The sequence below is a fragment of the Drosophila kikkawai genome, chromosome X (genome assembly GCF_030179895.1).
Source record: "Drosophila kikkawai strain 14028-0561.14 chromosome X, DkikHiC1v2, whole genome shotgun sequence".
In the NCBI taxonomy this organism is placed as follows: Eukaryota; Metazoa; Arthropoda; class Insecta; order Diptera; family Drosophilidae; genus Drosophila; species Drosophila kikkawai.
Window position 1 is genome coordinate 15852602 of NC_091733.1, and position 16159 is coordinate 15868760.

Below are 16159 nucleotides of genomic sequence, written 5' to 3' on the forward strand. Positions count from 1 at the left end.
TTGGTCTCGGTTACGGCCTCTACTTCAGCTTCAGCTCTAGCTCCTTTCAGGCCCTAATCTCCGTAAATCACTTGAAGCTGTTGGCCAAATATTAAGTGAGTGAGCCAACCTACATAGTATCTGCTTGGACTTGAACTTGGGTTACGGATTGAGGCCCATTTTGAACAGCTGGAATTTCAATTTTAATCTGATTGATGGGCAGTCGGAAGGACGAACAATCTGCTTGGGTTTCTTAGGTGGCTTTGGCTATACTGCTGTAAACTCAACCAATCCCCTTCTCGCACTTGGACTATGCTCAATTAATCCAATCATTTGGAACTAAATGCTTGGTAGAAGCAACTGGACTTTAGACTTTGGTGCCCAGTTTTATGGGAAGCTGGTTTAGATTTAAAGTTTAAAATAAATTAAATTATTATTAATGATATAGATTCTTTGTTATTTCTGTATATTTCTATTTTATAGATTTAAAATGTTGAAAATAAAAATATACATCTTAAGATAATTCAAATAATATCCTATCCCCATCCTTTTGAGTTATTCCTGCCACTTAAGTTATGATTTCCTAATAACGCCATAACTTTCATTCCCTTTTGGAATCTCGTGCTTTCACACTTTCAAGTATGTCTATGGGGGAGGTGGAGGCCTCTACCTCCCGCTGTCCAAGGCCTCAGCCTCTCCCTTCCACTCTGCGTTTTGCTTTATTGCATTTAAATATGTTTTGTATTTTATACTCCTTGCCAGCCGATGTTTGCATAATGAAGAAATTTGCGAGGACCTTTTATGCGATTTTTTGCTCATTTTTGCTTCGGCTTCGCTTGACAGCTTGGGTGAGTTTCTTCTTCTCTTTTTTTACGACTGCCAAATGGTTTGTTTATAATAATTTTACGTTTGTGTCGCTCCCCGGCCGCCTGGCAATTACTTAGTTATGTAAAGTAACTCATTTTTCGGCCGTGGAGTGGCTTGATGAAGCCGCCCGAGATGGGGTGCAAACTTGATGGGCTTTCTCCGCTGGAATTTGCTGGGAAGCTGGGAGCAGAAAAACTGGGAAACTCGAAACTCGAATCGCTGTGCTCGGTGTTCTTGGGCTCTTAAATTATTCACTGGGCGCGTGAAAGTATTTTACATACGCTTTCACTTTACTTTCCCCGTCGTGGCTCTCTCTCGCTCTCTCTCTGGGTGTGCTTAAGTGTTGAGTGCACATCGCTTGATGTCACACCAAAAAGTCATTCAATATTTATGCATATTACGCATACGCCCCGATGGCGCTGCCATTTTGTGCGCCCCCTTGTTGTTTTTTTGTTCTCTTTTTTACAGCATAGTGCAAAAATGTGTAGCATTAGGAAAGGATTGCCCAACTTGTTGGTAACTTAATTGAAATTGCCCAAAGCCGTCCATTCTCTTTGGGGAACACTTAACACTCCAAGTCCTTACACAATTTGTACATTTGTTGATGCAATAAATATTTGAATTTATTACTCAATTATGGCCAAGGCCAGGGACCACCATCACCATCACCACCACCTCTTGCGGCTGCTTTTCGAAAAACAATTTTATAGGCAATTTACTTCAATTAAGCGATTTAATTTATTTTATTAGTTTTGTTCCAACAGCAGCCTCCAATGCCAAATGCAAAGTGCGAGGCCTGCAAGTGCGCCAAGGACCCTAAGGACTAGCCATCACTGGTGCTCCTGGAGTTCCAGAAGCAGATTTCTCTTGCCAAAGGATACCCTAACTCAGAATTGTGTTTATATAATTTTCTAAATTATTGTTTAACCTTAAAAAATAATTTTAAAAAATTCTAGAAAGGCTCTAATGGTTCGAATTCTTTTTGCTGAGGTAGGGAAAGTATATTGTTAGCTTTAAAGGGTATTTCTTAGTTCGTTGAATCTTGTTACCTTCTTTGTTTGGCCACTGTTTTTTGGCTTGTGGCACTGGCAGCCCACTCTCCACTCCCTCGGCCCCTTTTTTGGGTCTCCATCCATCCAAACAACCGCGGCTTGCGTTGATTGTTATTTTATTGCCCGCATAGAGTAGAACATCACACAGCCAGTCGAAAGCCAAAATTGTGTTTGCTGCTGTTTTGTGGTCGAAATCTCATTTTGCCAGCCAATTCCACCCTCCCCCCACCACCCCCCTCCGCAGCCATTAGGCGAGAAATTTTTGCAATTAATGTCTGCAGAAAAAGTTGCGTTAAACACAAACTTTCAATGGACGAAACAATAATTTGCAGCAATAAAAGTGTGTGAGAGGAGAAGGCAAACGGAAGTGGAAGTGGAAGCGGAAACGGAAGTTGCCCCCCCCCCACCCCCCTCACCCGTTCCATGCATTCAAAATTGAGGCCATAAAACACTTGCAATACGCCAAAGAAGCCAATAAGCCAGGTTCGTGCCGGAGTCAATCAATCATGAATGGAGGCCATTGCACAGAACCCAAAATAATATAAACATTAATATTATTATGGCAAACATGGAAACTGAAGTATCTAATTTCAATGCGATTTATTTGTAGACATCATATATTCATACGATTTTATGGCATATTTTAGGGGACAGGAAATAAGCCCAAGACCAGGCCAGGCTTATATTTTGTTTTTCGAAATAATGTTTTAATGCATTTCATTATGTTTTATCTAGTTAATACAAATCTACATATGTAGGTTTGTATATGGAGGCACAAAATATTATATTCAAGTTTTTATAGTTTTTTTTTTAATATTTTTTCAATGTTTATGTATTATTATTTAGTTACCAACAGAAAGTATATATACGAAAAGGTTGAAGAAGGAATTTCCATATTGGAATGATTGTTTTTTGATGTTTTTATTTGCAACTAAAATAATTTAAATCGATTAAAAAGCTACAAAAAATCTACTAAAAACTTATTAAAATCTATTACAAATGTATTAAAAAGCTATTAAAAATCTGTTCAAAATCTATTAAAAATCTGTTCAAAATCTGTTCAAAATATATTTAACATTTATTAAAAATCTATAAAAAAAAATCTTTAAAAAATCTTTTAAGAATATATTAAAAATCTTTTAAAAATCTACTAAAATCTATGAAAAATCTTTTAAAAATCTATTCGAAATCTATTAAAAATCCATCAAAAAATCTATGAAAATTCTATTAAAAATCTATACAAAATCTATAAAAATAAATCTATTAAAAATCTATTAAAAAATCTATTAAAAATATACAAAAAATCTATGAAAAATCTTTTAATATTCTATCAAAAATCTATAAAACATCTATTAAAAATCGTTTAAGAAACTATTAAAAATCTATGTTCTTCCATCTCTAATATTCATCTGTATTATATATAATATTCACTTAAAACAAGAAATCTCAAGGATCATAAAACCCATAACTACTAAAAAACAACGATCATAAAGTCTTACAAAAATATCTCACAAAACTTGTTTCCTTCAATCGATTTAATAACTAATTCTCACAATGGAAACCCAATAAACAGCATTAATATACCTTGGATTCTTGGCTTTTAAAGCAGTAAGCATTCCCCTTCCCTTCGGGCCAAAAGTCAGTGGCGTTACATTATTATGCTCCTCTGCCACCTCCGACAACGTGTCATCAAGTTATTATGTTGGGACCCACTCACCACTCACCAGACACAGCAGCCTTGGCTTTGCGGCAATTCATTTAAATATGCAAATTAAGGGGCAAGTAATTAAATAAATTAAATGTTTTCGAGCCAAGCCGCAAATGCACAAAACTCATCTCCGTCGGCGCCTACTCGTCATCCGGTGTCCTGCCTCCTGCTGCTAATTTTTGCATGTTGATTTAAATTAACATAAATAAACGAACGAGCAAATGAATGCCTGAGTGTGGGGTGTCCATGCCGGACATATGCATATTTAAGCAGCCTCCCACACCCACACCCACACACACCACTTGTCTGCATAATAAACAACAAATAATAATAATAATAATAATAATAATTGCAATTACACTCAACTCCTGTCTAAGCACTTGTTATTCGGTCAAGCCCTCAAATGGTTTTTGTTTGCATTGCCCATTAATCATGCTAATCGCCGAGGAATGTGTGTTGCCAGGCCCCTTTGAGAGCCAATTTAAAGCCATTTTTGGCCTGTTTTGATTGCAACAGCTTCGGGCCTTAACTTTTGGCCTTGTTTTTAGACCTCAGCCAGGACCAAAGAAATTATCCAATGAATCGAGAAATTTTTGGCCCAAAACAGATGGTCAGTAATTGTTAGATTACTTTCTGTTTGTCTTTGGGAAAGGGTAAATGGAATTTGTAGCTTCTCTGATTTGTTTCAGTGCATACACCAAGAGAAAATGATGTTTAAGAAACAAAGGACTAAGGCTGGAATATTGAAAACTAGTTTAAAAATGTATATTGTATGTATACTAATATAATAACAATTAATTTCTAAATGAATAAATTAGTCCAGAAAGATGTTTAGCTATATCCAAAAAATCTTGTGATCTAATACCTTCCGTGTTCCTTTTGATAAATCCATCATTATTGAGGCCTTTCCCTGTCCATTGTCCCCACCTGGATTGCATTAATTAGCGCCAGAGAGACCTCGATGACATCATCCAGTGGCTAAAGGAAGCTGACAGTTAGTGTGGCCACCTAATTGCCATTTAAGCAGCGCTACTTCTGAGCCTACAGTTTACATCTCCCAGCTGCTTCTTCCAGCTTCCATCTCCCATCTCCATGTGACGTCCATTGTCCTTGCCGGCTTTTTCCCGATTGCGGGAATGCGATAAGACGGGCAGGTCGGGTACATCCTATGGCATGACTATGGCAATGCCGCAGGCAGGATTTATGAGTTGACATCGCTTCCACTAAGCAGATTAAATGCTGTGCGCCCAGAGGCTGGTTGCCAGGCGACCGGGATCAGCCGCAATGATAAAAATAGGCAAATCCGCCGAAGGACTAACCATTTACCTCACCAAAATGAGGAAAACCTAAAGCACACACACACACACACAAAGAGAGAAAGGAAAAACCCACCTGTATGGGTGGGTGTGCTCCCTGCCACCCCTCCTCCCCCGCCTTGTGGGCCCAAAAAATGTCTGGCTAAAACTTGCTCATGACATGCGAACAAACAAGTGCCATAAATAAATTTAAATTGCGCCAAAAATCGCACGCTATTATTATTATTTATTATGTAAGCAATTTGCTGGCATTTCTATATACACACAGAGGCGGTGTGTGTGTGTGTGTGTGTGTGTGTATGGCAGTAGGAAAAGTTTATTAGAACTTTGTCATAAAGTCAAAGTTCGACAACTTTAAGAGCCCGGCGAAACGGCAGTTGCTAGAATTTCTGGCATTTTTGTCCAGCATATAATAAAGAGAGAGTTAACTGTTCCATCAAAGGAGCAGGATTTGCAGGAAAAATAACAAGGAGCCCAAGGAGCCCAAGGAAACGGTCTAGCAGGTCTGCAAAGTACAACTTAAATGTGCTTAAAGAAAGGTTATTTCACTTAAAAGGGTTTAAGACAGAAAGGAGCTATTTAAAAATGAAATATACATATAAATAAACTTAAAAAAATGTTAATGAACTTATTTAAGGCAGTTAAAGCCACCTAAAATATATAAAAATAAAATATTTAACTTATTTACTTTGTTATACCAATACAGTTAGCCTTAATATCAAACTTTAAATGGCTTAAAAAAAGGATATTTTTACTGCCAAGGGTTTGACGCGGAAAAGGGCTCTTTAAATCAGAAAAACAATATTGTTGATTTTGCAGAGAAGCTTGAATTATATTTTTTTACTCATTTAAGGCACCTAAAACCACCTAAAGTATATATATTTATATTTGATATATAATATATTTTATTTATTACCATTTTCCCCAAAGCAGGCAATACAATAACCCCAACAATGTATCTAAAAAAACATAAATCAAAGCTCTCGTAGTCACAGTTATTGATTTTATTTTCACTTTTTCAAATGTATACATGCACGCTCTATTCATAGACAATAAAAATAACTTGCATTTAAACACTCAGTTTACCGTATATTGTAGTTTTTTCTTATTTTTTGTATAATGTTTTATGTGTATTATCTCGTTTGTGTATCGTTTATATATATAGTACAATATATAGAATACAAAAATCATCTGCTCTCGAGTGAGTGGAACCGGGAACTTAAATGCATAGTACGAGTACCAGACCCCAACCGAAAACTGAACAATTATGAGGCTCCTCCATGATGAGAGTTTTAAGGAACCGAAAGATCTCCAAGAAAAAAATGTTTCTTAGGGGAGATTTCTTTTGTGCTTTGACTGACTAACTTTGGATTTATTTTGGCTCGAAGGTGGCATTAACTATTTCCTATCACAAAATGCTCGGATTTGGTGTCACATCATCGAAGTCTGATATGTGTGTGTGTGTCTCTCTTTGGCTATATAATCTCAATATAGTATATCTGAGCAGTAAGTAATTTTAATTGGTATAGGTTTTGGTGTCCCTCTGCAGCTGCTAACTAAAGGTAAATGTAACTAAGGGTAAAACATATTATTTTATATATAAAAAAATAATTGGAAAACAAGGAAAACCCTCTTAGTATTGCCATCTCTCTCGCTTTCACACTCACTAGTTAATGTATGTGTGTTTTTCTTTCTCTCAGCCACAAATCTACGGCCCAAGTCCAGAATTTTGGGTAGAAAAACCTCTTCGAAACAATTAAAAAGCAAAACAGATTTAAAAAAATTTATATCATACTTTTAGACAGTTTTTAAAGAGATTTCAAATATCTAGTAAATCCTAATTTACTTTTATTAATTTTATTCAGAGAAAAATATATGAAAAACTCTTTTCTTGGTTTCTTTTGGAATATAAAATAAAAACTAAATAAAAGCACTGACTAAACATCACATTAATTTGGCCTTGGGTCCACGAGCCACAAATCTTTGCATTACTTTGTATCTTTATAATACAATATACATTAATAGTTCTACAAATAGCTAAGTTACAGTTATCGTTATCATTTATCATTTATCATTTATCGTTATCTATATATATGTATATGACCCGCCCCCACACACAGTTCACATTTTAATATGTAGTTCATGGTTCTCAGGGGACGACTCTCTCCCAGAATCCATGCCTGGATTTTTAAATTTATCGTCAGATTCGATCATTTTCATAGGCACAATGACTGACGGCAATAAAAAAAAAAAAAAAAAAACAAATATAATTGTAGTAAAAAATAAATAATAATAAAAAAAATATAGGACAACTGTAGCCTTAGAATTCCGGATGCAGGAACAGCACTTAGAGTCTCTGCGTCCCTGTAACCAGCCCCTTTCTTAGCTTTGGCTTTTTTGGCTAACTCTGAGATCGGAACAGGGCCACTTCCCTTACCACACCTCGCACTTGTCGGTGGGATTCATGCGCTTGCCGGGCTTGCACTGGAAGACCTCGGCGAACTCCTTCATGTTTGACAAGGTGCCGATCACCCGGAACTGGGAAGGCGAATGAGGATCCTTCTCCATCTGCAGAAGGTTGGTCTCTTCCGTGGTGCTGGAGCACCAGACCTAATATATACATATCGGTTAGTACTCCACTTTGAGATATGTTTCATACTCAACTCACCTGTGCAAAGGACACAAAGAAGAGCTGCGAGTGGGTGAGGTTCAGGCCCGGCAGCCTAAGGACATCCGCCTCCTTCTCGCTCTTGGTGCGCTGGTAGGCATGATAGGCCGCCTTAAGACCGCCATTGTCGGCAATATTTTCACCTAATTATAGAGGAAACTCAAAGGTTAAACATGGAACCTTAACCACACCGATCTCCTCCAGCACTTACCCAGCGTCTGCTTGCCATTGAGCGTCCGTCCGTTCATCTTGTAGCCACTGTACTGGCGGGCAATGCACTCGGACTTCTCGTTGAAGCGCTCAATGCTCTTGGCATCCCACCAGCGATTGATGTTACCATACTTGTCGTACTCCCGCCCCTGGTCGTCGAAGGCATGGGTCAGCTCGTGACCCATCACCACGCCCATGGCCCCGAAATTAAGGCTCTTGGGATTGTTGATATCAAAGAAGGGCGTCTGCAGGATGCCGGCGGGAAAAACAATTTGATTCTTGGTCGGCGTATAATAAGCATTCACCGTCTGCGGGGTCATGCCCCAGTTGGTCTTGTTCACCGGCTGATCGAGGCGCTTCAGGTTGCTCTTCAGATTATAAATGGCCACCTGGATATTGTTCTCGAAGTAGGCATTCGGCGTGATGTTCAGCTCGGCATACTTGCGGTCCAGCTCCACGGGATCCAGTATATAGTCCGGGAAGCCAATCATATCCGATATTTCGTTGGCCTTCTCGATGGCCTTCTCGCGCGTCTGCTTGTCCACCCAGGTGAGATTCTGCAGGTTCAGCTTGAAGGCCTCACGTATCTCGCCAATCATCTGCTCTGCCGCCGGCTTGGACTCGCCATGGAAAGCCTGACGCACAAAGATGGCACCGACGGCAAAGCCAACCACATTGTTTGTGTCGGAGACGCAGTACCGCCAGATCTCCTCGCCACCATCCGAGCCCATAAGGGCCTTCCGGACACCCTTGTAGGCATCCCTGAAAGGTTTAGACAGGCAGCTGGTCAAGGTGCGCACCGCCTGCCAGATGAGATAGTTGTTCAAGGTGCTGCAAAGACAAGGAAACCAATGACTTATCTATTGGGGAATATCTGGAGGAGCACACTCACATCTTCCCCTCCTCGCTCTGCTCCATCTTGAGTATAATGTCCGAGAGATTCTTGAGAAAATCCGGGGCATAGACAACCACCACCTCGTCGTCGGTGACCCGGCGACCCACCATCTGCATGGCATTATCAAAATGATCCGTCCAGTTAAGGAATGGTGCCAACTTGGCCAGCTGTCGCAGTTGCATGGGATGATACATGGCCTCCTCGTTGCGTCTGTCCTCCAGGGGAATGGTGATATTGGCCAGCTTCTTCTCAAAGTTGATAACGCCCACCATTTGAGCGCGGGCATCGGTCTCGTTGGCACCCAGAAGGACGCACACCTTGGTCATGTACTCGATGTACTCGTTGAGCACCTTGCGGTGATTGTCCGTCTTGTTATTATAATAGTCGGCGGTGGGCAGGGTGAGTCCACCCTGATCAATCTGGATGACATGGCGGGAGGAATTCTTGTCATCCTCGCCAATGGCCCAGCCAAACAGGCAGTTGAAGTTGTACCTTAAAGAAGGTATATAAATATTTATATATTATCCGAGATAAGCTAAGCATCTTGGCTCACCTGTTGTGCAGTATCTTGAGCGTACGGGCCATTGTCCAGTTGGCCACATTGTAGCCACTTTTGGTCACATTCCAGCCGCCAATCTGCAGCAACAGATCGTTCATGGGCTTGGCTCCCAGCTTCTCCATATGCTCGTCGGCATCCAGGCAGGACTCGTAGTAAACTTTGGCCTTCCTTTCGGCATCCGACTTGAAGCTCTTGGCCGGCTTCTCCAGCACATTGCGAATGATCAGCTGGTTCATCTGCTCCAGCTTACCGAAGGTGCCCCAGGTGGACTTGCCCTCGGGTATGGGATTGTTCTTGATCCACTGATTGCTGTTATTTAAATCGTTTTACTTAGTTTCTTGGAAAGGTATTCCTAGCATAAATACCTACCACGAGTAACCATAGAAATCATCGCAGGGATCTACGGTCACATCGATGGACTTGAGAATCTCGCTGGAGGCAAAGATGCAGTGCTTATTCAGGCAGGGCAGCTCGTTACCCGAGGGGCAATCTGTGGTCAGGGAGAGCAAGGTGAGTTAATATCATAAATATATATATAAAAATAATACCCTTTTGGTGCGGCTGGACATGCAGGACATGTTTGGTGGCATCGCTGGCTCCTCCATCCGCAAAAAGGACAATCAAGAGGGTAAAGATCATAATGGCCATGGCAAATGTGGTGATTAGCAGCCATTTCTCCGTCTTGTTCCTCGAGCGCCAGTTCCATGTGGCCTGTGAGATTCAGAATGAGAATGAGAAGAGTCAGCCATTGCCAGGCGGCTACTATTATCAAGCAATCAGATCAGACTACCTAGTGGCCTCCAAAAAAATTAAACACACAAAAGCTAAAGCTACAGCTAAAGCCCTCCCCATAAATCTCCCCCAGTGGCGTGTGTTTTGTAAACAATCGGCAACCCAAAAGCAAGACGGCGGCGGTTCAAATGAGTTCAAACTTGTGTGTATCTACCCGAGAAAAATCTCGCCTACTTAAGTCACTTGCTGCTCAATTCTTTCCACCCATTGGGCAGGCACCTAAGCTGCCACGACCAGCAGATGCTCTACCTTCTACGTGGGGATTAACTGCGAAATTTAATTGGAATTTATCTGTATTTTGAGGTTTATCTGAAGCCTGAAGTTAATCGTAAAGAAGAAGGAAGGGATTTTATTTATATCTCAAAAAAATATTGTAGAAATTATTGAATAAATGTGTTTTCCGAAAACTAAACGTAGATCTGATTAAAAATAGATCCATTTATATTGAAGCCGTGTGTGTCTTTTATGTCTCCTAAAAATATTTTATGTCTAAGGGGGATTTTTGAAAATTTTTAAAAATAGGAAACAACATTTTAAGAGAGGAGCCTACTTTAAATCTCAATTTTATAACTTAACTCATTTTAATCTTATCATTTTTTTAATATAAAAATTTAAGCAAATATAATTCATAGATAAACCCCAGAGAGCATAGATACGGTTCCGTTTTTTCACTGTCAAGCGGCAACCTTCTGGCCAATAAAAAAAAAGCTAAGCGCTCATGTTGGCCTCATTTTGGTCTCGTTTTTGGGTCATTGCCGAGCTAGATGAAGAGCTGGATGAGAACTGACTCTTTGGGGTGTATAGAACTATATTCATACTCTTTGATATCACTCACCCGCGCAGTGTGGTAGCGTATCTGCATGCCAGTGTGGCCAGTTGCCTCGTTGAGCTGGATGCCGCCAATGGAGCTCGAATCATCTTCCGTGAATTCGGTTTGTTTGTAGCGTGTCATCTGCAATTAAATTGGAGAAAATTATTTTTAATGATTGTATAGACTGCAAACTAAGTAATTCAACTTTGTATGTATAACATATAAATCGAGATATATCGATATTATATCGAAAATATCAGTTACTAACCCCAAATGTTGTTATTTAAATACTTTTTGAGTAAAATTAAACTGGAATTGTAATATTTGTTAATAATAACTTAAAAGAATATAATAATATGTAATATATATTCGATATATCTTTAAATACTTGGTGATACTCCGTCCATAGGTCTGTTTTTTGTCACTGGTGTTTACCCTAGGGCCTTTGGGCATCTGATAAGGGGCAAAATATATTTGTAGATACAGAAAGTGGCATTGCTGTCGAAGCTTTTTTTTTCGTTAGCATTCACTCAGCGCCTTGTGCTTTATTTGTTCTCTCACAGAATACCCCCTCAATCCCCATGCTTTAACCCTTGTGTCAGCAGCAGCACCATCAGCATGTTTACAAATGATCTTTTCAATTTTGTTGTATATACATATTTCGTATATATTTTTCCGTATATAGTCCTATTGTTTACCTGTAAATGGTGATAACAAAACAGATATCTTATCGCTTTTATCAGAGTTTCCACCAAAAAACATATAAAAAATTAAAGCAAGAATATATAATTTCTGATTTACAGAATAATTAATTAATGAAAATATTTATTATAATAAATATTAAAAAATTAGCTGGAAGTTACAGCCTGTCTTGGAGTATTTTTTACAATCCTAAACTACCTTGTCTTCCCATAACCCTCCCATTCGTCTAAGGGTTAAGCCCCTTGTCGTTTGCAACCACTTGTCAGCGTTTAATGGCTTCCATTAACCAAAGATCTGCGATCTGCATATGCCACTTGTATGGATATGATATGGATATATGTAGATCCCTTGTACATATCATATCAACCTACCGAGCGGCAGTCGGAGAGCCACATTTTCTGCGCCTTTCTCAGCCCACAAAAGGTAAGTACTCAGAGATAGTACTCAGATACTCGATGGTTTGCTATTTATTTTCTTTTTTTTTTTTTTTGCTTTCCGGCGGGATGAGCAGCGGTATGATAACGGTATACGGCGGCGGCGATAATTCCGTGTTCAGCCCATGACCGTTGGGTGTGCACTGAGGCCCGAGAGCTCGCGGAGCTTCCACCCAGGAACCGAGCCCCCGAGTAGCGGTCCCGAGTCCCCATTCCCCAGTCCCCATTCCCCAGTCCCCATTCCCCAGTCCCCATTCCCCAGTCCCCATTCCCCAGTCTCCCAGAATTGAATAGTTTTGCATTGTACACAAATTAATTGAGTGGTGTGTGTGTGTGTGTGAGCGGGTGGCATGTATCTTTATGTATATAGTACTGCTCGGAATATAAATGTATTGGACAGAAAATATGTATTCAATTAACGCAAAGCAATTCCCAATTAATGTCTGCATCATTGGCCATTGTTTATGTGCATTTTCATTTCACATTTTTGGTTCTGCGTTCATTCAATAACCAAGCTACAGCTATATATTTGGGATCAGTTTCATATATACTATATATATTTGATGGTAATCGAGAGCCTTGTTGAGTGATGTAAGCTTGGTAAGCCAGTAAGCGGAGAGAACTCCCTCACAAATATCACTCATACGCCGCGTGGCCTTACTCAAATAAATACCCTTGGCATAGACCATCGATGGCCAGTCCTCACTGTATCCTATGTACACTGTATTGGCTTACAATTCGTGGTCAGAGAGAGAGAGAGAGAGCATTCAATTTATCACCATCAAATTTGAAGTGAAAACTGTTGCGCAGTTTGTGTTGTTTTCCTTTTCTTTGCATTTATTTTTGCCATATTTTGCCATCTATTATGGATGGTTTTGGGCCAAAAGTCTTGGCCAGAAGCAATTCCGGCGAAATGTAAACACAAATTGCACACTCACACCCACATTTAGAGGGATTGTTGAATGTAAACAGACATTAACTGGCATATGTATAAGCCTAACGAACGCTCCTTATGGCCCACAAATCGAAATTTGGTAAAAAAAAAAAACAGGCCAAAAAGAGGATAATCAGCTAGAGGACTAGGAAGGTTATATTCTATATATATTTAAATTATTTTTATTTTTTTAATGGGATTTTTATTGAATTTAAAATGAAAATACTATTAACCTTAAAAGTAACCTGATCTTGATTTATAAATATATTAAAAAATTATAAATAAATCAAATTAATATAAAAATAAAATAAGTTTTATGTCTGAAACCTTTCGATTTGTCCATATTTCTGAAAGAATAAAACTTCTGGAATATATCAACAAAAGTTGGCAGGATGTAGGACTCAACTAAGACTTCAGCTTACTAGACTCACCTAAGAAAATATAACATATATATATATATATTAACCACAAAACCAAACCCAATAGATTCCGAGATCTCTCAGAGTTCATAAACGCTTTTTATGGCCATGCAAAGGGAATTCTGTGGCCATCAAAGTGGGGTATATGGGGGAGGAGATCTTCCTGCTCCCCCCCTTTTGGTGTTGCCTATCCCCCAGGGGTAGCTGCTATGTTCTGGACTACTATAACATATGTTGGAAATCACTTTTTGAGGGAGCGGGAGGGAGCCGGGGTCGACTTTGAGCTGAATTTATGGTGCAGTCCCTGCAATTTATGTATACCAAGGGCCAGGGCCAATGCTATAGTTGCGGCAGGAAGGATCACAAAAGCAGGGGTGCATTGAGGAGGGGGGGGAGGGATGTTGCACCCCGATTTTGGGGGCTTTTTGGGGGCGTGGCGTGTGGTTTATGTGGTGCAATTGTTTAGCTGCAAAAGGCAATTACAAGTTTGAAAGCAGCATTGTTTATATCGCACAGGCACAGGCACAGGCACACTCGCACACTGTCAAACACACACACACTTAACACACACACTCGCCCGAGAGAGGCCCGCTCTTTTCCTACCTTTGCGCTCATTTTCTTTGTGCGCCCAAATGAATGCAATGCGATTTTTCCAGCTGCCTCCACTCGCTTTTCCACTCTGACTTTATCGCCTAAATTTATTTAAGTTTGCACTTTTGATTCCAATTTGGAAAAATCACTTAAAGCCCAAAGTTCTGCATGGCGTTTAGGTTTCCAGGAGTTTTTTTTCTTTTGGCAACGGAAGGAATCTGGAACCTAAGCCAGGACCAACTGACAGCAACAGCACCAGCAGCGGCACTCGCACTCGAACTAGCTTTTCCTCTCCTGCGGGGGGGGTGGTGGCGAAAAGCCAGGAAAAACCATAACACAAACGTAGCAAAGGGGCCCAAAACACTCGCAAACAGAGAGAGCAAGGGAGAGAGAAAGCAAAAGAGAGCGAGCAAACCGAACCCTTAGCCTGAGCTTCGGGGGGTGGCAACCTCAGGGTTGACACCGCTTTGCACTGCGCAGGATCTGTGCCTCAGGTGGCACCACTGGCATTCTTAACAGTTATCGATTAATGACACTTCCTTTTGGGCAATCGATTAATGACACTACATTTTAGACAATCGATTCCTGAGTTTTAATTAAATTTTTAGCATTAGAAATATTAGAAACTTAGTTTAAAAATAATTATTTAAGAAATACAACTTTTCGTGGTAAATTGTAAAGTTTCGAATTTATTATTATTAATTTTTAAAATATCCTTAAAATAACAATAAACCAAGATCAATTAAATAAATCAACATTAACTGCCCATTCTGGATTTTATGGCTTAAATCTTCATCTTTAATTGTTATTATTATTAATTATTATAGATTTATTATTATTTTAGTTGGTAACAAATGCATTTATTTGTTCTTATTTATTTTTTATTGCCATAAATAATCTCCAAACCCGATTTTCCCTTTCAAAATCTTCACCTCTCCCAATCAGCCAAAAATAGAAACTATCCAGTATTACCATATCTCTTGGCCGACCTAAATAGGGTTTACGTCACAGAAGCCGCGAGAAAGCAAATTTGCACTAAAACCCAGCAATTGTTGCCTTTCGTTTTTTCTTCAAAAGGCAACAAAGCACCTGCATTGTTATGACGTTGATAAAACCGCCCGGCTCACCTGTCTGTCTACCTGAAAGGTGTGAATCGGTTGGAAAACAATATGAGAAAAATATTTGACCGAGAAAATAAGAGCCGCAATGCAATTCGGATGATCTTCAAAGCCCAGAGCTGCTCGTGCATTGAAGGAAAATAATATTCAGAAAAAAACCAAGTGTTTATATAATTCAAATAGATTTAATAAAAATAAAATTAAATAATTATTTTGTAAAGAAAAAAAGGAATATAATTTTTATTTTAGAAATTATCTTTAAAATCCTTTAGGTGGTGATGATGTCTTACCTGCTCTGGGATAAACCAACATTTGGCAAGCCCCTTAACCCCATAATGACCCTGGTTATTGTCAGGTATATCAACAAATTAACGTGTTCTTTAGCGGAAAAAAACACAAAAAACAAAACAAAACGAAATAAGACTTCAAGTTGCGATTCTCACGTCGGACGAACACTTTAACCGCATCAACATTACATTGCATCAATTTGCGTGTTCTGTATTTGAAAATAAATTATACCCTCGGCTGTAAATAGATTTTGTTAAGCAAAAAAGATGGCGACTTCACAAATGCTCTACATTTAAAATGGGAAAAAATTGCTAAAGAAATATTTATATATAATAAAATATTTTTTAATATTTTTTATTAAGACAGTAAATATAAATATATTGCAAATAATAATAAATAAACTAAAAATATTGCTAATATTGATACAATTTTTAGATTGTTTAAGCTTAACTTTATTTATTATTTAGCACTCATTTTTAACGTTTTAAATTTTATAAAATATTTTTCCCTTAGCTTTTTACTTACCAGAATTATTAAAAATAATATTTCAAGTAATATATTTTTGATCATTAATGAAAACTCCCAATCCAGCAATGTATATGTACTCTTTGTCGATCACAAGTCGCCGCACAATACACTCCGCCCAAAAAATTGAGTGTGTAAACAATTAAAATCAACAACAACCACTAACTGATGACTCGGTTTTCAACAACAACAACAACAACAACAACAGCGATTAAGTTGTTTGTTTTTGTTGCCAACTAAGCGCTTTTGCCTGAGTAAAAAACGGGTTTAAAACCGTCAACGGCACTCCGG

The 16159-nt window shown here is 39.0% G+C and overlaps 1 protein-coding gene across 2 annotated transcripts; it reads right to left on the minus strand.

The window, feature by feature from the left end:
- Window positions 1-5905: 5905 nt before the first annotated feature.
- On the minus strand, window positions 5906-14193 carry Nep3 (Neprilysin 3). 2 transcript variants are annotated; one of them, XM_017174808.3, is made up of 9 exons: window positions 13950-14193; window positions 10882-10998; window positions 9803-9965; window positions 9624-9744; window positions 9249-9563; window positions 8693-9187; window positions 7802-8631; window positions 7591-7733; window positions 5906-7532 (listed from the first exon to the last, which is right to left on the minus strand). In XM_017174808.3, the coding sequence occupies exons 1-9, from the start codon at window positions 13959-13961 to the stop codon at window positions 7356-7358; spliced, it is 2373 nt and encodes a 790-aa protein (XP_017030297.1). In that variant the 5' UTR covers window positions 13962-14193; the 3' UTR covers window positions 5906-7355. The 2 variants fall into 2 exon arrangements, with proteins under 2 accessions (XP_017030297.1, XP_017030296.1); XM_017174807.3 differs by lacking the exon at window positions 13950-14193 and adding an exon at window positions 11931-12114.
- Between the last annotated feature and the right edge of the window lie 1966 nt (window positions 14194-16159).

Bases quoted from the DNA above. Each gene is read 5' to 3' on its own strand.
- Nep3 (XM_017174807.3), bottom strand. From the start codon at position 11,954: ATGTGGCTCTCCGACTGCCGCTCG. The intron at 9,564-9,623 runs GTAGGTATTTAT...TTTAAATAACAG, and splicing joins GATTTCTATGGTTACTCGTG to CAATCAGTGGATCAAGAACA. The intron at 7,734-7,801 runs GTAAGTGCTGGA...CTCTATAATTAG, and splicing joins CAATGGCAAGCAGACGCTGG to GTGAAAATATTGCCGACAAT.